The sequence below is a fragment of the Dromaius novaehollandiae genome, chromosome 14 (assembly GCF_036370855.1).
Source record: "Dromaius novaehollandiae isolate bDroNov1 chromosome 14, bDroNov1.hap1, whole genome shotgun sequence".
NCBI lineage: Eukaryota > Metazoa > Chordata > Aves > Casuariiformes > Dromaiidae > Dromaius > Dromaius novaehollandiae.
Window position 1 is genome coordinate 18,022,869 of NC_088111.1, and position 21,062 is coordinate 18,043,930.

Here is a 21,062-nt window from a genome sequence, read left to right on the forward strand (position 1 = left end):
AGAGGCGCCGCCTGCTATTGGCGAGGCGCGGCAGTGGGCGGAGCCGGCGCTGTCGCCGCGGAGGCTCTTGGGGTTTGTGGTTTCGAGTTCCCGAGGGCGACGGGCTCCCAGCATCCTCCGCGCGGGCGGGGCGGCTTCCGGGCGCGGGGCGCACCGGGCGCGCAGGTGAGGGGCGGCGGGGCCGGGCCGGGCCGGGTTGGGTGTCCGTCCGTGGGGTGGGCCTGCCCCGCCGCAGCCGCCTGTGGGGCCCTTCCCGGGCTGTGGCGGGGCCTCTCCGCTGGCCGTGCCGGGCCGGCCGCGCCCGGGCGGGCTCCGCACCGCGGGGGCGCCAGGCCTGCCCCGCCGCGGGGCTCCGGGAGGGCCTCGGGGGAGCCGGGGCGCGGCAGCCCCGGCGGGGCGGCTTGACGCGCTCGGGAGCCGCTTGGCCGTGCGGACAGAGGCATCTGGCTGTCCCAGTCTGAAGGCTGCAGCCGAGCTTGTCCCTCCTCGGCCGCCCCGAGCTGCCGTCCCGAGGGCAGGTTGTCCTGGGCTGGCCGCCAGCTGCCCCGGCTTGGAGCCCTCCCCTCGGCTGTGCGATGAGGAGCCTCCGTCTCAGGAAACGTGCTTCCTGGTGCGGCTGTTGAAGTGTTTTTAGTTCCTCTTTTACCTGGCTCTGTTAGGCAGCGTTTTGTTGTTTTAACACCTCTGTGAGTGTCACACCTGCGTTGCAGGCGAGGGGTAGAGCAACACAGGGACTTGTCCGCAGGCCCGTGTAGGATTGAGCGTGGGTATGCTGGGTCCTCAGCCAGCGCCCATGCTGTGGGAATGGCTCCTTCTCTCACACTCACTTAATTAGATCATGGTATCGTGAGTCCCATGAAATCCGGTGCTGTTTCCACAAACATAGTGTGTGTACCTGCCTCCGATCAGTCCGCAGGAAACAGCAGTCTGGATATGAGATGTCGCGGCTCTGGGAGCGCTGGCTGTGGTGGCTGAGCTAGTTACAGCTGGGCTGTTTGAGCCTTTGCAAGGGTGTGACAAGGCTTCTTATAGTTCTGATAGATTGCTGCTGAGTTTAGTGGAGGTGGCAAAGGTGGAAGCAGAAGTGAAGCATGTGATCAGCTTGGTGGCTCAGTTGGGAACTCCACCAGCATCCACGCTTGTGCTGTCCTGGAGAGGTATTTTTTGCCACGGAAGGGCCTGTGTGGCTGTTTCTCCATTGCCTATGCTTGGGGAAGAGTTTTGAAGTGAGTTTAGCGGTGTCAGTGCAGCTTAATGGTGACTGATGGGCAAGTGATTAACATGCAGTGCTGGACTTTGTTTTGTGATGGGGGCTGTTTGCCCCAGTTTCTTCTCAAATTACCTCCTGCTTCCTTTGGTATTGCTCTTCTACCTCTCTTTCCATATACTGTCACTTATTTCTTCCTAGCCTTATCCTTCAAAAAGGGATATTAAGGTGTGGTTTGCTGCAATTTATGTAATAAGCTGTTGCGGTGTGTTTCCCTTTCCCTACCTTCTAGTTACCTTGTCTGCTTCAACAGCCAAACTCTCTGAATCTGAAACACTGTATTGTTCACTGTCTGCGTTGAGTCTCAGCAAAGGAGAGCTCTGACCATGGTGAATAGCTAGGTGTTGATATGTTAAGTATAATTGATAATAACTAGACTCACAGGGCTAAGAAAATTCTCAAAGGAATGTCAAGTTAATTACTCTGCCACAAAGCAAGAACAGCCCAGGGTGTCTGTTTGTAATTCTCCATTGGTAATTATTCCAGTACTGTTGTTTTTACTTTCAGAGTGATTTCTGTGGTCTTTAACGAAAATCTTCCTTGCTGCAATTTAAGCCTATTGCATCTTGTTGTATTCACCATGGCCACAAGGAACAGATTATTTCTTTCCTCTCCCTGTCTGCAGCAGCCTTTTGTGAATGTGAAGGCTGTTACCGCATGCCCCCTTCTGTCTTCCCTTCTTTAGTCCAGACAACCCTGATAGGCGTAGTATGTCATAGTTTTTACAGCTGTGATTGTTTTTATTTTTCTCTGGATTCTGCCTGATTGTCCTCTGTGTTTTTGCAGGTGCATGTGCAGCTGACATTATGCTGCAGTTTAGTATGCCAAGGTGAAATCTCACAGTAAGAGGAACAGTGATGTAGGCAGAACACAGTGGAAACAGGAGGAAGGAGGCTGAGTCTTGAATGTTCTGGTCTCAAACATAACCTTTCTTTTGTGTCAATATTGCCAAATAGACCAAACCTCTGTAGTTGTTATAGTTAACATATCCAGTTAACAAGGAGGTCTGGAGAGAAGACAAGGAGCTTCACTTTCATCTGAATGTGCTTCTCCAAGTTGTCTTGGGTTTTACCTCCTTTAACTCTGAACATGACTTTTTTGCCTTCCAATGGTAGCTTTAATCTGTTGCAGTAAGAAACACTCCTACTTTTTCCCCCTATCATCCACTTATACCCATTTATATCTTTTTGTATTTTGATTGTGAGGTATTCAGGATGTGGGCTGTCTTTTATTTGTGTTCAGCCCTGTATATTCTTGCCTTTGGGTTGCAATTATAATAGAAATAGCTATTATTAGGTAAAATATGTGCCTTTACAGATATTCTTTAAAAAGGAATCATTTATTATTAGGAGACCTTTATTAGGTAGAATGGATGGTGCTTTTATAATCTTAAACTTCAGAAGAAGGAGGAAAAAAGGCAAATTCATGGGAGAAAAGATGCAGTTGGGGAGTGAAGGGGCTGGGAGTTAAAGGCGTTTTTCTTCTTTTGTAAGAAAAGGGGCTGGTGGTTGCAAGAAAAGGGCTCAGCATTCTTTAGAAAATCTAAGGATGGTCTTAATGTTTCAGCTGAGGCAATCTAAAGAGCAACTACTGCTAAAAAAAAACATGCTCCTGCTCTCTTTTATTCCTCATGGATGCCAAATTTGGCATTTGCATCACCCTGCCATGAATCAGTCTGAGGAAATAAACTGGCAAGAAATTATCAGAAAAAAGACTAGGTCTTGCTGGCTTAGCTGCCCAACATAACACATGGTGGGATTAGGCAAACTCCAGAAGTGGTGCATGGAAGGTGGTAAGACTAGAGGGAAGGGAAAGCACTCCCCACTGGATTTGTCTTGGATGTAGCCTGAAGCCTGAAACCGCAGCTGAAGACATCAAATGATAGATGCAGCTGTGTCAAACAGCTTTTATGAAGTGCCAGACAAGAATGTTCTCCTGTGAGTGGTTAAAGTGATTAATACGCAATTGCTCCCCAAGGCTAGGGATGGAAGATAAACCTTTCAGACAGTTGTGAAACTGTGCTAGCTTTGTAATTAAGTTACTGTCTGCAGTACAGTGGACACACTCGGATAACGAATGGGCAGGTGCATTGCTGATCAAAGTGTGTTTCAGCCATTTCCAAGATTCACAGAGACAGGACTGCTGGGCTGCTTGTGAAATGCTGAAACAATAAACAGTAAAAACAACCTATTGACAGCCGTATGACATAATGAAGTGTCCGCTCTATTCAGGTGATATTAACTACTTCTGAAAGCAGTTGATAGTCGCTATTAATGACCTCATTGTAATTTAAGCAGGGCTATGCTGCAGCAGAAGACAGATGTTCCTGGTGTTCCCCTGATGCATAAATTCTTAATTCTCTCTGAATTGTAAACCACACAGACCAGAAATCAATCCTTTAGTAAAATACTAAGTGTGCTGTCAAGCGCTTAAATAAGAGTTAAATGTCTTTTCTTGACAAGGGTTTTCAAAAGTTACCTTCAGCAGATTTTGATTAGAAGGGAGAAGAAAGAAAGACAATGTTTCCAAAATCTTAAAATCAGATTTAAAAGATGGTTTCTTAGTATCTTTGACTTTTATTTTTCTAGTGTATGCAAATCCCAGAGTCCACTGCAGCAAACTGCCAGCAAACCTCCTCGGCAAATCTTAGTGCTCCAGGCTACAGCAGGCTAAGGAGAGGATCAAGGCAGAGGTAGGAATTTGACGTGTAATACCTGAGGTGACCACTTTCCAAGCCCACCGCCTCTTGGAGCTGTAGAGCCAAAGGGTGATGCTGTGTTTTGTAGGGAAGTGAGATCAGCCAGCTAAAAGTTCCACTTTGTTTTGGTTGCTCAGGGCAGGATGTCGGAGCTGAGCGATGAAGCCAGTGAGTCGGAGCTGCTGAGCCGCAGCCTTTCTATGTGGCATGGGGTCAGTCAGATGATCTGTCGGGAAGAACTGGACGTTCCCTTGGACTTGCATACAGCCTCCTCTGTCGGCCAATATGAAGTGGTGCAGGAGTGCATTCAATGGTAAGGAGGGTTAGAGAGGGTACAGGTCTGTTGTTACTTAATTCCAGTTATGATTTTTTGCTGGCTGTCATGCAGGTCTGCCTAACACTGGGACAAGGGTACATCACTGGAACTTCTGCAGTGTCTTTAGGCACAAGGTTGGAAGGAACAGGTCTTCTGCTGAAAACTATTGCCTCATTTATTGGGTGGAAATTGTTCTACAGCTGATAAGAATTCCCATGTGGACAAGGCCTTGCTGCTAGAATTTTTTTCAACCTTCTTTCAGTGCAGTGATGGTAGGAAGAGGCTACAGAAACCTACTGTGATCTACGGCTCCAGGCCAGTGGTTCAGCAGAATTCTTTTCTCTGTTATTTAGTGGAGATCTGGATTTAAATAAGAGGAACTGTGGTGGCTGGACCCCACTGATGTATGCCTCCTACATTGGTCATGACACCATTGTGCATCTGCTGCTGGAAGCAGGAGTGAATGTGAATATCCCAACACCAGAAGGGCAGACACCGCTCATGCTGGCCTCCAGCTGTGGAAATGAAAGTGTTGCTTATTTCCTTCTCCAGGTGTGTATTCAGTAATAAAGAGGTAAAGCCACCACTACATGGTTTACATCTACAAAGAGTAGGATTCTCCATCAGTTGTGACCAAACTGCAGTTTTTGCTCTGTTGTGAGTTCAGCTTCCTGACAGGGATTTAAACTTTCTTGGTATCACAGCACAGAGGGGCAATGGCTAACAGACCCAGCAGAGGGGATGCAGTAAAGAACATTCTCTGTTCTCTTGAAGCAAGGCGCGGAGCTGGAGATGAAGGATATTCATGGTTGGACAGCCTTATTTCACTGTACCAGTGCTGGACATCAGCAGATGGTGAAGTTCTTGCTGGACAATGGGGCAAATGCCAACTGCAGGTAAGGAGGAATTAATCTCTCAAAAGATGTCTTTAATATTTCAAATGTGAATCATCTTTGATTTCAGCCCATGTGAATGTGTTCTTTTTTTTTCTCTCTCTAGGGAGCCTGTGTATGGATATACTCCTCTGATGGAAGCAGCTGCTTCTGGCCATGAGATAATTGTTCAGTACCTTCTCAATCATGTAAGTGTTTGTTTGACTGTTTTCTGTAAAGCTGAAAATCTGTGTTTCCACGCCTCAGTGGGGAAGAACTGAGTGTTTGACACCAGACTTCTTGAAGTGTTATGTTTGGCTCTTGATGAGTCACCTCTGAAGATCCAAACTTCCAGAATTGTTCTGGAAGTATGTTTTCAGAATGCTAGTGCTCTGATCGCACACTGGCTTTGCATGAATAGGATTGAGATCTAACTGTCCAGATTAGACTAAATAATGACTAAATTGGTAAACAACTAATGCAGTTACTCCTGTGTTGTGTTTACAGGTTTGTGTGCTCTGGCTAGTGGGCATCTTGTGCCTCTTTCCTAAAGCTTGTGGACATTCATGTGTCTTGGTGTTACACAGTGCCTTTTTAATATCCCGTTTAACTGGTCCAGCTTGCTTCCACAAAGAAGCAGCAATGCAAAAGCATATTTTGGATAAAACAGACTAGTTCCCAGTGGCAGTGCACAAGAGCAGGATACCTGGGCTAATCGGCGTTCTGGGATTGAAGAGACTAGATAATTAGGAAGACAACAAGGGATTAGTTAGTGGAGCTTGAATTGTATTTCAAAGGCGAGCCTGTATTTCTGATGGGTTTAGAGGAAATAGGACAACTCTTTGGCTCCCTTGAATTTTGTATATGGTTCCCTTTGCTATATATGTGATAAACATGTATTTCTTTTTCTGTAGGGAGTAAAAGCAGATGTGAGAGATAACACTGGAGCTACAGCACGGACACTGGCCATGAAGTATGGACATATGAAGATTGTGGGGTTGATAGACTTCCATACAGCTCCAGTGCCCAAAGTCTTCTGCAGGGGTCCAGGTAACAGGGAAATGTTTTAGCTCGTTCATTTTTAGACAGAACTTGAGGAGAGGTGCTTGTTGTTTTGAAAGCATGTAATTATTTGTGTAGGGATAGCATTAGCTGATCTGCCCTGGAAATTGCAGTACTTCTGAGGATGAATCACAGAATGGTTGAGGTTGGAAGGGACCTTTAGAGATCATCTAGTCCAACCCCTCTACTCAAGCAGGGTCACCTAGACCACGTTGCCCAGGATTGTGTCCAGACAGCTTTTGAATATGTCCAAGGATGGAGACTCCACAACCTCTCTGGGCGACCCGTTCCAGTGCTCAGTCACCCTCACAGTGAAGAAGTTTTTCCTCGTGTTCAGACAGAACTTCCTGTGTTTCATGTTGTGCCCACTGCCTCTCATCCTATTGCTGGGCACCACTGAGAAGAGTCTGGACCTGTCCTCTTTATACCTTCCCTTCAGATGCTTATTGATAAAATCCCCTCTGTGCCACCCACCTCAGCCTTCTCTTCTCTAGGCTGAACAGTCCCAGCTTGCTCAGCCTTTCCTCATAGGAGAGTTGCTTCAGTCCCTTCATCATCTTAGTAGCCCTTTGCTGGACTCGCTGCAGTAGCTCCATGTTTCTCTTGTATTGGGAAGCCCAGAACTGGACAAAGTACTCAGATGCAGCCTCCCTGGGGCTGAGTAGAGGGAAAGGATCAGCTCCCTCGACCTGCTGGCAGTGCTCTGCCTAATGCAGCACAGGATCCTGTTGGCCTTTTTGGCCACAGGGCCATGCTGCTGGCTCATGTCCAACTGGTTGTCCAGCAGGACCCCCGGGTCCTTCTCTGCAAAGCTGCTTTCCAACAGGTCAGCCCCCAGCCTGTCCCGGTGCATGCAGTTATTCCTCTCCAGGTGCAGGATTCTGCACTTCCCTTTGAACGTCACGAGGTTCCTCTCTGCCCATCTCTCCAGCCTGCCGAGGTCCGTCTGAGTGGCAGCACAGCCCTCTGGAGTATCAGCCACTTCTGCCAGTTTTGTATCGTTGGCAAGCTTGCTGAGGGTGCACTGTGTCCCTTCATCCAGGTCACTGATGAATAAGTTGAACAGGATTGGAGCCAGCATTGACCCCTGGGGTACACCGCTAGCTACAGGCCTCCAACCAGACTTTGTGGCACGGATCACAACCCCCTGAGCTCTGCCATTGAGCCAGTTTTCAGTCCACCTCACTGTCCGCTCATCCAGCTAATGCTTCATCAGCTTGCCTATGAGGGCGTTCTGGGAGACGGTGTGAAAAGCCTTCCTGAAGTCAAGGTAGACAACATCCACTGCTCTCCCCTTGTCTACCTAGCCAGGCATCCGATTGTGGAAGGCTATCAGTCAAGCTAGTTAAGCATGATTTCCCCTTTGTGAATCCATGCTGGCTACTCCCGATCACCTTCTTATTCTTCACATGCGTAGAGATGGCATCCAGGATTAGCTGTTCCATCACCTTGCCAGGGATTGAGGTGAAGCTGACTGGCCTGTAGTTCCCTGGGTCTTCCTTCTTGCCCTTTTTGAAGACTGGAGTAACAAGAGTCACTGGAGTGAAAGAAGCATGGATCTAGCAATTTTGATCTGCTCCTTTTCTTAGCTAGTTAACTTTTTTTAATTGCTTTTTACAGGACCTGTAGCAAATACAGTAGGTAAATTTAACATACTGTTAACAGCCTTTGTCTTGGCCACAGGAAAATATGAAGATTTGAGTTCCTCAGATGAATCATGTTCTGCTCCCCAGAGACAGAGACCTGTTCGTAGGACCAAGGGTCCCAGCATTCATGAGGGGCCCCAGGCTTTGGCTAAAATAACGGCAGTTGGAATTGGGGGAAAGAAGCAGTCTCGCTATGGTGAGAAAAGTTAAAAGCTAAATTGAGTCCTTTTGATCTCTGAAGTGCTCTGCAGCTATTTCTGTGCTTTTTTGGGGGGGGGGCGGGGGTTGGGGGGGATTTCCTGTGTGGCTTGTACAGGAAAAAGGTAGCAAACACCTCATACAAGGCTATACAATCTCTGGTTTAAAAACAAAACACCTGAACTTTCTTGTCAGAGCTGGATATTGATGTGTGCTTCACTTATCAGTGGAACAAATGCTACTCTTAGCTCAGTCATTATTCCCCCGACTGTTGTACAGTTCAGCTTCCCTTCTGGAGGTAGATTTGAGCGGTTCCCAAGCTGATGATGGAGTAAGCGGTTACACAGGCCAAGATATCATTGATAATGAAAGTGAACTCGCTGCTCCTAGACCTGTCAGTTTTGTCTTCTGTGACAGGTGAAATAAATATTCCCTGCTTAAAAATGAAATCGTAAAACCTGTGTGATAGGTAAGGAGAAACGTGGTCCTAGTTTAGACATAAACCACTAGATGCAATGGTGTGAGTTTTGCTTTGTGTCCATGACCATAGCTAGTCCTCAAGTTGATTATGTCATTGTCCAGAATAGCTACAAATATGGGCTTAGAAGCATATTTAATGTTTGGTTAATTTTATTAGCATGGATACATGCTACCCCATGGATAGCGACTGTACCAAAATAGTACTGCCAGCTTCTGAAATCTTAGTGGGCTGCTACCAGTGTACTAACACAGCTGCAAAAGGGTTGCTTTTACAGGATGCGCTTGGCTTGGCGGGGGGGTGGACACAGTCTGCACTTTTCTCTCTTAAGCAGAAGGTTTTTCTCCTTGATAGTCTGGGAGTAAAGAGGGGAGGAAATGCTGAAAGCTCCATGAATAAGGTGCATCTCTGCTACAAGGCTGTTTCCCTGTGACTTTTCTTCAATGTCACTATGGAGATAAAGTACATTTGGTGTGTGTTTGTGTGCGGGAACTTGTAGGCATGTGCATTTCTCAATTTTTCTGTGTGCTGTTTAAATAGAACCCGCCAGTTGAAACTACAGTCCCTTCTTTGAATTCTTTTCAAAGCCCTGAGTGGTTGCTGGTAGTTGCCCTTCTTGCTAGAGCCTCTCTGATAACTTGCATCCTAACTTCCCTGCTTGTTCTCCCCTTCTCTTGCACACAGAGCAGGTCCCTCTTCAGGGCTATGTTACATTCAATGATGATGGCAGCTGCGAAGCAGATGATATCCGGAACCGGGACGTTACCTCTCCAATCAATGAGCAGGATGTGGAGAGCAGCAGCAGCAGGGGTAAGTTACTGCCTCAGAAAAGAACCTGACTTGCAGTGCACGCCTGGATGTGGGACCAGCCTGCCTGCAGCCCCTTGGCTTGTATGTTCCCTTCCCAATCTGCTTAGCCTGTTCAGGCAGCAGTGGTCATAGGGTCTTTAGCATCACACTATTGCATCTGTGGCTAAAACTGGGTGGTGCTGACTTCCAAGCAGTGAGTGTGGTGCTCTAATGGAAGGAGCAGGAGGAATAAAGGATCTGTGGGCACTTTAAGCGTAGTAGAGGAAAATGTAGGTCTGCATTGGCACTGTGCTCAAGGAAAGGCCTTTCCTGGATTTTAGTAATGGGCGTACAGGCTTGGTCGTGACAATCCCCTCTTCACCCTGCTGCCAAGAACTTCACGTGTATACATGTCTCTCAGCCTTCTTGCTCTCTGATACTAAACAGACATAGAGAAAACCAGTGCCTGGGATCAGACACGTGATACTGCAGAATCATCTCATGTCATGAGTATTGGACGTGAAGCCCTGCTCTGTGTTTCTGCTTTCTTTGTACCTCCCAGCAGGTTTCCCTGATTAGCTGTGTGACAAAATTGGGTTTGAACATAAGGAAGCTGATCCTTGGTTTCTTTATTTGGTTGGCTTGTTTCCTTCCTTTCCAGAGGAGAATGTTTTCTGCACCAACAACTTGGCAACCGTCAGGAGCAGCAGCAGCAGCAGTGAATGCCTGACCAAAGCCCTGGGGGTCAGCAGCGAAGGCTCCCTGGAGAGCAATGAGGTGGGGATGTCCATTTTCCTATCTCTGCCTTCAGCTTGGCTGATGCTGTCACCCTTCTGCAAACTGCTCTGACCCTACCTCCACAGGAGACTGTAGTAGCAGGCTAGATAAAGAAAGGCAGTACTGCAGAGACAAGAAAATCTGTTTCCATATGTGAGCATTACGAATTGGCTACTAGCCTGAGAGATCAAATAAGCTAACTCTTAGAGCATGGTCACTTTAGAGTAGGTCCTTGATGGCTAGTCAGTAACTTCTAAGTACTCTCTTCCCTAGCTTTGGAGCTCTTTCTCAAATGCCATCTAGCTAGAAGTCTAGAAGGGACATTCTCTGCAAGAGCTTGGACCAGTTCTTTGGCTTGGCAAGATGACAAACAGCATCACAAGGTTTAGAGAAGTGCAGCATTGCCATACTGGCATTTCTGAAGTACCAACAGAGAGGGGAAGAGGCAGGAGGTTACTTGGTGATTCAAGTCATAGGTCACGTTTTGAAGCCAGCTCTGGATTTGTTGTAGGCATGTATACAGAGAAGGGTGATGTAGCTGGGCATGAACACAAGTCCTCTGTTTCTTGAGGCACTTCTTGCAGAAGATAACTCAGTGCATTGTATTGGTTCAGTGTTGCTCTGTGCTTCAGTGTGCTGCTTCCAAGGTTGGGATTGCAAGAGCCAGACCCCATTCTAGATCAGTCACACTGTGTCAAGCTGCAACTCTGGAGCTATTTGACTCATCCCTTTCTGATAAAGGATTTGCTAGTCTTCAGTGCATGTGTTTGTGGGCCATTGCCTGAATTTAACAATTGGGAATTGAATGAGCCTGCACTTTTTCTTCTTTTTCACTGTTTTATTACATATAGTGATCCTGACATCTTTACATGATCCTTCTTTACATTTCCTGTGATGATTTTTCTTTTCTAGGATTCTGACCATGCAAATAGTCCTCCTAGTCGGAAACAAGCCAAAAACTTTAAGATCAAGAACCGCTACAGCAACAGTGATAGCCAGTGGACACATTGCCCTGGGAAACCTGGGAGTTCTAGTCAGCACCTCATCCTTCCTGAGCCCCCTGTTTATACAGGACCCCAGGTAACTAAGGACAGAAAGCTTCTTCTGAAGTAGTGCAGACCATGCCACTGTATCAAGCTCTGGAGGTTTCTCTGAGGGTGTCCAAGCTTCGTTCTTGGCTTTGTCAGGTAAAAGGGAATTTGTTAGCAAAATGTCATTGACACCAAACCTCTGCCCCAGCTCAGATGTTTGTGGAACAGCAGCCTCTTCTACAAAGAGCTGCTTGCTTAAGTGTTGCTCTTGCTCTGAAGGTTATTCCAGATCCTTGAAGTCTGTGAGCATGCTACCAACTGTGACTGTGGTGGGGGCTAGGGGAAATGTTGGTGTTTCTGTCCTCCTCATGTTAGGTATAAGATGCGATAGCTGCAGCATGTAGGCCGGTCCTGTTGCACTGTGTGACTCCAGAGGAGTGCAGTTATACAGTGCTATGGAAGTCTAGGAAGGCATAACAGCAACACAAAGAAGCAGATGTTTATGATGAACAAGAAATGTGGTGCTCTTGTTTATGAGGGTATAAATAAGTATGTTTTGGATGGGCTGCAGGACCTGGCAACATTCCTTGAGCAGATTGGGTGCCTGAAGTATCTGCAGGTGTTTGAGGAGCAAGATGTTGACCTCCGAATCTTCCTGACCCTCACAGAGAGCGATCTGAAGGAAATAGGCATCACGTGAGTGGCTGTAATGTAGTTCTCACATTTCCACTTACAATTTGCATAACCTCTCCCTTAGAAACAGTGTGCAAAGTCTGATCAGGAAAGTTTAGCTGGTGTGCACTTTTCTGTCCTGGCTCTGTCTCCCATGCAATGCTGAGATCCCTTAGTTGTTGGCTGCCACAGACTCCTGCTGTTGACAGTGCCTTGGAAAAGCCAGGAGGTTGCAGAGGTCCTCATGGCATCCCCTTGGGCCAGGGGCCAAATGGTGAAGTGTTTGCTGTTGTCCCACTAGTTTGTTCGGACCCAAAAGGAAGATGACTTCTGCCATTGCTCGTTGGCACAGCAACGCTCGCCCCCCCAGTGATGCCCTGGAGCTGGCCTATGCGGATCGGCTGGAGGCTGAGATGCAGGAACTGGCCATTCAGCTGCACAAGGTAAGAAGTCTGCTGTGAGCTGCTCAATGGCTAATCACATTGGAATAAGTGATCAGCAGCGCATTGTTATGTTGTGCCTCTAATGGGTTGGGGTAAAGGAACAGACCTAATTTTCAATGGATGCATTAGGTGTTAAGTAGATCAGGTAACACCCCAAGTACAGGTTATCTAGTCTGTGCTCTATGCTTGCAAGACCTTTACATCTGTAGTTTCCATCCACCTGGGAATTAAAGGGTTGGGGGATGTTAAAGCCTCTGCTTTTTTGGCAGTGTCCTTCTTCCAGTGAAGTTGTAAACCATTAGTGAATAGTTTTCCGTTGATTTGGGAAACTGGCTCTTCAGAGTATCTTTGCAAGTGGAGAAGAAGGAGAATCATAACTGTGGGGCTGGTCTTGGTGTGGGGTAAATCTGTATTGAGTGTGTGAATCTCAGCCAACTTCCTTCCCGCTGGATTGGGCATGCTTTTCTAGGAACCCTCTGACTGCCTAGACCACTAAAACAGCAGAGACTTCAGGGATGTTTGGGAGCAGGCGTGTGAGAGGGTGATATACAGCACTCTCAGCCTAGTCCCTGTTTTGCTCTGCCCTGCTGTAGAGGTGTGAAGAGGTAGAGGTGATGAAGGGCCAGGTGTGCCAGGAGCAGAAGCTGCGTGCGGTGGCCGAGAGCTGTTTGATGGAGCGGGATGAGACCTTGAATGATGTCCAATGCCAGCTCAGAGAGGCTCAAGCTATCACCAAGAATGCTGGGGTCCTACTGGATCAAATCAAGTAAGTCATTGCCAGGAAATGGCACCGTGGCTACTGGAAACTGGGCATATAGGCTGTGCAGGGATCAGGGGTGACACTGGCACTCCTGCAGGTGACTCTTAGGGTAAGGCAGGAGAGCTTACCGGGCATCTGAACCCATTCTGAGTTGTTCCCGACAGTGTCAATTGGCAAGCCAAAGCCATGTGAGCAGATGTGAAGCTTTCATCTGATGCATGAGATGATAAAGGGCCTGTTTTTTCAAAGGTGCCAAGTGCTGTGTTTCACATAAAAGGAGAAGGCACTCAGCACCTTTGGAACTAAGGGGCTAAGTGCTTTGTTCATGGTTACACGAACACCTGGGGACCAGCTTCAGGGTGTACCTTGGTGCTCAGGTGGATGCAGGACTGAGTTTTTAACTTCCAGATAGCATCAGAGGGCTAGCAGTGTCCTGCCCTGGCTAGAGGACTCTGCTAGCAGCTCTAGTGGCACGTGACAGGAAAAACCTGCCCTGTTCATACCCACCACTGCCTTAATGTTTTCTCTTCTTGCACCCCCTAATCTATTCTTTATTGCACTTGTGGCCCTTTTTTCCCTGCCCCAACTGAATTACCCTTCTGTCTTGGGCCCCTTTCTACCTAGGTGCAGGACTGACATGTCCTGAAGCTGGCACTAGTCCTACTGCTATAGTTCCTGGCCCAGTAGAAGGATGGTGTCTGGTCACTTCTGAACCAGGGTAAAATGAGATTGTCTTGCAAAAGGACAGCAAAGTAATCTTCCCAACTGTGAGGGGAGAGCACCGTTCTCTTCCTTCTGACTGAAGCTCAGGCTGCTTGGTAGGAGGACTCCGTGATGCTCTGAGGCTGCACTGCTTGAACCAATGATGTGATGTTAGCCAGACAACTTTATCCATGGCCTTTTTCCTTTAACCTGATGCCTGTCCTGGGCTAGCTTCATTTAGCCCATTAGAAGAAACCTTGGATCAGGCTTGATTCTCATGCAAAGCAGGCATAGTCCCTGGCTTAGGCTTTCTCCTGCTCAACCCGCCCCCTCCTTCTCTTCTCCCCCCGCAGCTCCTCTGTGGACAGGGGCAGAGATTGCTGTGGAGATGGGGCACAGTGGAGAGCGCCCTGAGCTTTGTCTGGGGCACGTCTTCCTCTTCCTGGGAAGGAACAAGGAGCAGTTTGTAACCCAGGGCGTTAGATGCGGTCCCTCGGCACCCCAAGCAGGTACTTGCAGGATGTAGGAGGGCAGAGACTGGCATGCTGTTCTTAGAAGTGCACAGGGGCGCTTCTAATGGTCTTTGTCTCGTTTGGCAGGTCCTGTCAGGCAGAGCTGTCCTCCCGGCTAATCCAAGAGCAGGCGGTTGGCAGAGTGCTGGACACAAAGGTGCAGCTTGGAACCGGTGAGAGCAGGCGGCCTGGTGAGAGTCACGTGCTGCATTTGGGGAAGGAAGAGCTTATCAGACCCTATGGGAAAGGGAGCAGGGGTTGAGTAAACAACAGGAAACCCCAGAGCAGGCACATGCTTGTGCCTTATGCTGCTGAGAGGATAATATTAGAAGTGATTTGGAATGGCTGAGCTGCCAAACCCCCAAATTTAATGTAAAAGGTCTTGATCAGGGAAAGCATCTGAAGCATCCAGGGCCTTTGGACTTTCACTGCAGCGGAGTTTCTCTGAAACTTTTTTCCTAAGTAAGTGCTGGGGTCTGGCAGGTATGTCTGTGTCCAGAAATGCAAGGCTGTAGCACAGGCACTCAGTGACAGTTCAGCTTCGTGGGCCTGTGACTTCCCCTTGCTGTACAGCACGTGGGCTCCTCAGATGTGTTATCACACTGTGCTCTGGAGCAAAGTTTGAATCAAAAGTTCCAGTAGGTTCCCTTGCCCAGTCTGGGGAACCGTGCTGTTATATTGAGGCAGTGTGAACTGAGGCAGTATGTGGCTGGGTAGGGATGGCCCACTGCATCCCTGCTGCAGAGTTAGCAGATGATGCTGCTGCCTGATGACAAGTTTCCAGATATGCAATTCACTGTTTGTGTTTAAAAGTGAGACAGGTGAAGATCTTGGTGTTTCCCATCCACTACATCTAATCCCTCCGTAATTCACTTAGTGACTTGTCCAGAAAGAGGAAAGAAAGAAAAAGAAAAAAAAAATCTAAGCACATGAGCTTAATTCTCTTAAATGATGGAATTGGCACAAAAAAAAATGAACTCCGTTCCTATTACAGATGATTCCAGTTTTTTCAGCATGCAATACAGAATCCCTTTCTGGAGCCACTTTGTCAAAGTGACACCAAACCCTTGTTTCCACTGTGTCATGGAGAACATGCGGACTTATAAATATGTTGTTTCGCTTTCTTGAAGGTCTAAAAGGATGGCCGCCTTCCTTGAAGTCTCTGAGTTTGCCTGAGCTATCAGCTGTCCTAGAGGAGTGTGTGGGAGAAATGGGTAAGGTCAGGGAGAACCCTGATCACATGAAGTGCCTGTTGTGCTGGAGCACATGGCTGGGCAGGCTCCTGATAGCAGTGGCAGGTTGGAGGGACCTAATCATCCTCCATCATGTTCAGGGAAGTCTCTAGGCTCTGAAGCTGGTGCTGGCGTTTCCTTGCATTTCTTCTCTGCTGCTAGAATAGATCCTGATGTGTTTTTGCGGGACAGATTTCTAGGAAAAGCCTCTTCTGTTGTCTTCTACATCTTTTTCTTCCCTTTGTGTCGCAGAAGTTCTGGCTCTTCTGTTGAGGTGTGAATGCTGTCCTGTGCTTTACCCCAGTGCTGCATTCCCTGTGCCTCAGTATGCTCTGCCAGTCCAGCTCAACAGCAGCTTTCCCCAGACTCAGCCCAGTCACTGCTCTGCCTCTTGTCCTAGCAGTCTGATCTCCAATGGTACTAAAGCGCTTGGACTCCTGTGGCTTCGCTTCTTTGCAGACATGCTCTGCGTGGTTGCAGGACTCTATTATGGTGTGCTCTCCCCTGAGAGATTCTAGGTGTTGGGAATGTTGTCACTGCTGAGCATAAAGCAGCTGCTGATACCTGGACCTTGGATGGTTGCATCTACCTTGCTGAGAGGATGAGCATTAGCCAAGAGCAAGGATTTATTGCTGCCTGCTCTGAAACAAGCCTAGGAGCGCTGTACTGCTGAGCTGTAGTGTCAGCGTAACTTGTTACACCCTGTGCCTGCACAGTTATGGGCCTAAGCTGCAGTGAAGGGCCAGATCTGCTGCAGCACTTTTGTGCAAAGGAGAGCTGTTGCCTGTGCTGAGCTGCACAGGAGATGGAAGTGTGGGCCCTGTTTCCAGCTGCCCAACAGCTCAGGAGCCTTAGTCCCGTCCCGGCCAGGAACATCCAGTTCCCTGGTCACTGAGTAGGCCTCTTTCTCACTGCAAAGCTTGGACTCTACAGTGTCCTCTGTTGACAGAACCAGACTAAGAGAAAGGGATATAAGCCCCCCAGCTAGCCCAGCTACCATCCTCTCCTTTTGCTCAGTTATCAGAGCTGCCTGTGAGGTGGCTTCCAATGCCTGTGCCCTGTTCTTGTGATGGCAGGGAGATGTCCCAGCAGCAGGCAGCCAAAGAGGCGGCTGTTTGTGGAGCACTGGAAGCTGCAAGGACGGGGGCAGTGTGAGAGGCGAGAGAACAGCAACAATGCAGTCTGCAGCCTGTTCTTTGCCACTTGTTGGCCTGTTGGCGCTAATGATTTTTTCTTTTGGTTTGTCCTCAGGAAAAGCTCTGCAGACTGTGACTCAAAACCTCCAAAGGCTTCAAGCCCCGGGACAGGGCAGGCAGAGCTGGCTAGAGCCATAACGAAGCAGGATGGTGAGTAGGAAGTATTGACAGCTATGGAGAGCTATGGGATAGAGGGGGTGTTGCTGCTCACAGCAGGTAACAGCCATCTGCTGCTTGTGCCCAGTGCTCAGTCATAGCCTGCACAGCTGGGCTCTGCTCTAACTAGTCCTAAGTATGTGCCCTTTGACTGCCTTCCCCTCTGGAAAATCCCTAGCCCCCTTGTCCCCCTACCCCACTGAAAGGATGACTGTCCTGTGTTTCCTGATGGCTGCAGGAATACAGACGTCGGGTGACTGTTCCACCCGGAAGCTAAGTGTGCCTGAGAGAATGAGCGTGAGGGCTGTGCTGGCAGTACCGCAGCTCGGCTGAGAGTGCTGCAACGGCTGACAGATACGTGGAAGAAGGTCTCAGCCACTGGAGAACGTGCCTAGGAGAACAAGGGACAACAGAGGACAAGGACTTGACAGCTCTATGGGCCTCACTGTTGTCTGGGTTCACAGGACCATGTTGTTCATGTCAAAAGGTCCAGTTGAGAGGAGAAGCACTGAGTTGGGAGGGTTCATTTGCCTAAAGCTTCCTGCAGCCTTCATCATTAAGGGCTGTGTGGTGTTAGAAAGCTGACTGCAGCAATTGACTTACCCTTCTCTCTGCATCCCATCCTCCCCAAGACCTCTGACACCTGCCACAGCCCCTCCTGTGACATGTGAATTGGTAGTTGTCCAGGAGCTGACTCCAAAAATGTCTGAAGCAATAAGGAGGGCAGGCTTGTGGTGAGTGGGTAAAGTGAGTAGTTAGTAGTGTCTGTCAGTTCACTGAGTTGCACAGTTTTTGCAGGCCTAGTCTCTAGCTGGCATGTCTCCCCTTCTGCCATCCCAGAGCTGTCCTTCAAAACCTCTCCCTCCCAGCAGCCCACCCTGGTTCAGTCCAGATTTTTGCCCCATTCAGGAGTTGTTTGTGATTGTGCTCCTCAGCTCCAAAAAGCTTGTTCTTGTGGTAAATGCCTAATGGCAGAGACCCTGGCAGTCAAGTTTCCGTGCCAAGATCCCAACACTGAGATCAGTTGCAAGGCATATGTGCCCCTGGAAGGACATGAGAGAGAAGGAAAAGCTCCAGAGATTGTTCAGTCTCCTGTGCCTCTGGCTAGGAGGAGAGTGCCATGGCAGGCAGAATAAGAATGAGGGATAGAGGTCCGTCCCCTCTGGGAGATGGGTAAAAAGTCATGTCCCAGATCTTGCTGCAGTGCAAAGCTTCAGTCCTCAACGACTGCTTGCCCTTGAATTCCAGGCTTCAGTGTTTGGAAATAGATCTGCCAAGGCATTCTTGCACCAGCAGTGCAGGTGTGTTCAGAGTTCAAGCAGGTGGTGCAGGAAGAGGCTGACTCCCCAAAGAGACTAGCCCATCTCTTGAAGGTGTGCAAGCAGCCATATGGGGGCCAGTGACAGCTGTGTTAAAGCAAAATGGTTTCCAGGACTGTGCAGTGATTCTCTGTTCTTGTGTATTGCTGAGTCCTGTGGGGGAAAATACCTTAATTCTGAGTGGGCTTGAGGAGCCTGGAAAATTGTCCTTCTCTTCCCTGGGAAGGGGAAGAAACAGTGTTTTCTTTCTGATTTTTTTTTTTTTTTTTTTTTTTTTTGGGGGGGGGGGAGCTTGATCACTGATAGCAAAGTACAAAAATCAGTTCTAGCTCCATCCTTGGAGCTGGAGTCAGCCCTTCTGATCAGCAGCCCAGGACCATTTAGGTGGGCTTGAAAGCTAATCTATGTTTGATAAGTGACATCTAGCTTAGTTGTCCCAATGGAAAGGTGTACCTGTGCTTCCGGGGGACAACCTTGGGGCACTGAGGCAGATAAGGCCCACTCCACAAGCCTGCCCTGCTGGCAGTTTGTGTGCAGCTTGTGTGCTCAGCTGTGTGGCATTGCCTTGTGCTCATGTTTGACTCTTAAACTTGAGACCAAAAAATTGTGTGCCACGTTTAGCAAATGAGTCGATGGCATGGGTGCACGCACGTATGCATCTGGTGCCTAGCTGGGCAGCAGGCGGTAGGACAAGGCCGCAGGAGGCTTCACCCTGAAAAGCTTTTTGTTGTGGCAAAGCTGATTCTCCTGAAGGCTTTAATTCCTGAGGCAGCAACCCTGACAGGTTCTCAGAGTGCTGAGGACATGACTACTGGGAACAGTCTTTTGGGCCTTGTCCTCCATTCCCTGGTGCCAGAGGAAACTTGGGGAATGCCATGGCAGGGCGTACTCCCCTCTCCCCAGCCTTGAGGGTGTCTCTGGCTGCAGTAGCACAGTGTTGTCAGTGCTGCTTCCTTTGGAAGGACAGACTTGCAGTTAAGGCAAGGTGCCTGTGGGGGAAGGGGAGACTTCTGTAGAGGCAAGAAATTAGTGGAAGGGCCTCATAGCATCTGAAGAGCACGGAAGGCCCTGGCCTGGCGATGCCTTAGTAGAGCTGGATAGGCTATGCAGGAAATTGGATGGCAGGAAGGAGAGATTGCATGGACTTGGGATCAACTTTGCTGGGTCTTAGGGTGGAAGGAAGGGCTTGGGGCGGGGGGGGGTTGGGACATCCTGGGGATTTTAGTGCTTGGAGAACTGGAAATGAGGGTGCAGAGTGTGGGTGCACCAGAGACTCAACGGTGTAGATGTGAAGGAAGAAGGGGAGTCCCAAAGAAAAGGTGCTGCAGGAACCCAGATGTAAAGGTTTAAAGGAGTTCCAGAGTAGCCCTACAGGGACACTGGAGATGAGATGTTCATAGAACAGTGTGTTTCTTTAAGGAGGCAATCCCTTAAATGCAGGATTTTAAAAGCATTCAGTGCTGAACGGGTGGCTGTGCAGGCAGCAGGGAGAGTCTGCTGCTACTGTAGGTTGAGCTGTCCTGCAGACTATGTTGGCTGGCTAAATAAAATAGCATTTGCTGACTTGGATTAAAATAAAAAACAAAATCTGTTCCTAGTGCCTGGTCTGTGGGCTTCGCTGGAGGGAGCCAGGGTTGTCGAATTGTGAATAACTTGATTAATTTCTTTCAGGACGGTCAGAAATACATACAGCTTTTTCCAGCTTTCTCCCCAGGCACTCACATGCCAAAGCGTTCTGGGGCTTCCTCATCCATGGCTTACCTGTCCCTGCCTGGTTCCTGAGGAAGGGGACACCCTTGCAGCACAAGCTGGGAAGGTGATGTGGGAGCTCACGTGGTCAGGCAGTGCCAGAGCTGCAGAGGGAGAGTGTGTGTAGGTAACAAAGCGTGAGCTCCTCAAAGAGCTCAGCTCCTTCCTCCCTATTTGGGAATTGACACATTTTGCCCCCAAAAGGCCCTAGCATCCAGCTCTGGTCTGAGACTGTTGTGATCTGTCAGTGTGACCAAGCTCTTCCAAACCCTCAGCCAAAGCTCTGATCTGTCACTGGAGATGGGACACCAAGAGGATACAATTCGGCAGCTATTACAGAAAGTTTTAAATAGGGCAACAAAAACAGATCTCTGTCATTTTCTAGCCAAAACTAAAGCGCTCTGTGTTTCAACACAAGCTAAGCTGACTTGGGGCCTGGACTGGTGGGAGTGGAGCAGAGTAGGCTGCACAGTGAGCTTGCTCTCACAATCCTTATATCCTAGAGCAGCCTGGCAGTGGTTCAATATGCAGCAAGGGTTTCCTGTCTCCATGTGCAGTTTTAAAACTGCTGGGAAAGAACTGGAAGCAGCTCCCCCTCACTGCCGTGAGTCCTTGGAGTTGAGAACTGTTACCTGCCTCTTCTCATTAGCTTCATCTTGCACTGAGCAGCGCTTCAGAGAGGAGCATGTGGAAGCACAGAGGCCAGTGCTCATCAAGGGGATTAATTGTAATTTCAGGAAGAGGGCCAGCTTTCTCCTCCCAAGGCAATGTGGCTTCTAACAGGTTTGGCATCAAATCCTGTAGCAGCACCCCCAAACACATGCTGATAGTAGGATGCTGGAGCTTGCAGCAGCCAGCAAACAGCAGAGGAGCATCCAGAGAGCAATCCAACTCCTATCCAGGAGAAACTATCTGCTTGCTTGTTTTGTAGATGGCTCAGCCTGACGTGTGATTTGGGTAGCTGTTTGTATTATTTATCGCTATCATATAAGGGTTTTATTTTGCCACTTACCTCCTTGTTGTGTAAACTGAAATCTATTCCTAGAGAATAGAACTGTGTTCTACTTTGAGTCAGGGGCTCTGGGTTTGATACTCCTATAACTGGGAGTGCGTGTACTTACGTGGCAGAGTGAGTATCAGTGCCCTTGCATATGCTGCTGCCTCTACCTCACTGCCTGAGAGCTGTT

At 48.6% G+C, this 21,062-nt stretch overlaps 1 protein-coding gene across 6 annotated transcripts; it reads left to right on the forward strand.

The window, feature by feature from the left end:
- Positions 1 to 65: 65 nt before the first annotated feature.
- ANKS3 (ankyrin repeat and sterile alpha motif domain containing 3) lies at positions 66 to 19,723 on the forward strand. 6 transcript variants are annotated; one of them, XM_064520516.1, is made up of 18 exons: positions 66 to 165; positions 3,856 to 3,959; positions 4,103 to 4,278; positions 4,635 to 4,833; positions 5,056 to 5,177; positions 5,281 to 5,362; positions 6,068 to 6,203; positions 7,881 to 8,057; positions 9,222 to 9,347; positions 9,988 to 10,103; positions 11,016 to 11,183; positions 11,706 to 11,830; positions 12,108 to 12,249; positions 12,843 to 13,015; positions 14,311 to 14,414; positions 15,354 to 15,437; positions 16,707 to 16,801; positions 17,046 to 19,723. In XM_064520516.1, exons 3-17 carry the CDS (start codon positions 4,109 to 4,111, stop codon positions 16,787 to 16,789), a joined length of 2,007 nt encoding a protein of 668 aa, XP_064376586.1. In that variant the 5' UTR covers positions 66 to 165; positions 3,856 to 3,959; positions 4,103 to 4,108; the 3' UTR covers positions 16,790 to 16,801; positions 17,046 to 19,723. The 6 variants fall into 6 exon arrangements, 5 of the variants coding, with proteins under 5 accessions (XP_064376586.1, XP_064376590.1, XP_064376588.1 ...); XM_064520520.1 differs by having other exon boundaries at positions 14,311 to 14,396; XM_064520518.1 differs by having other exon boundaries at positions 7,899 to 8,057.
- Positions 19,724 to 21,062: the final 1,339 nt, after the last annotated feature.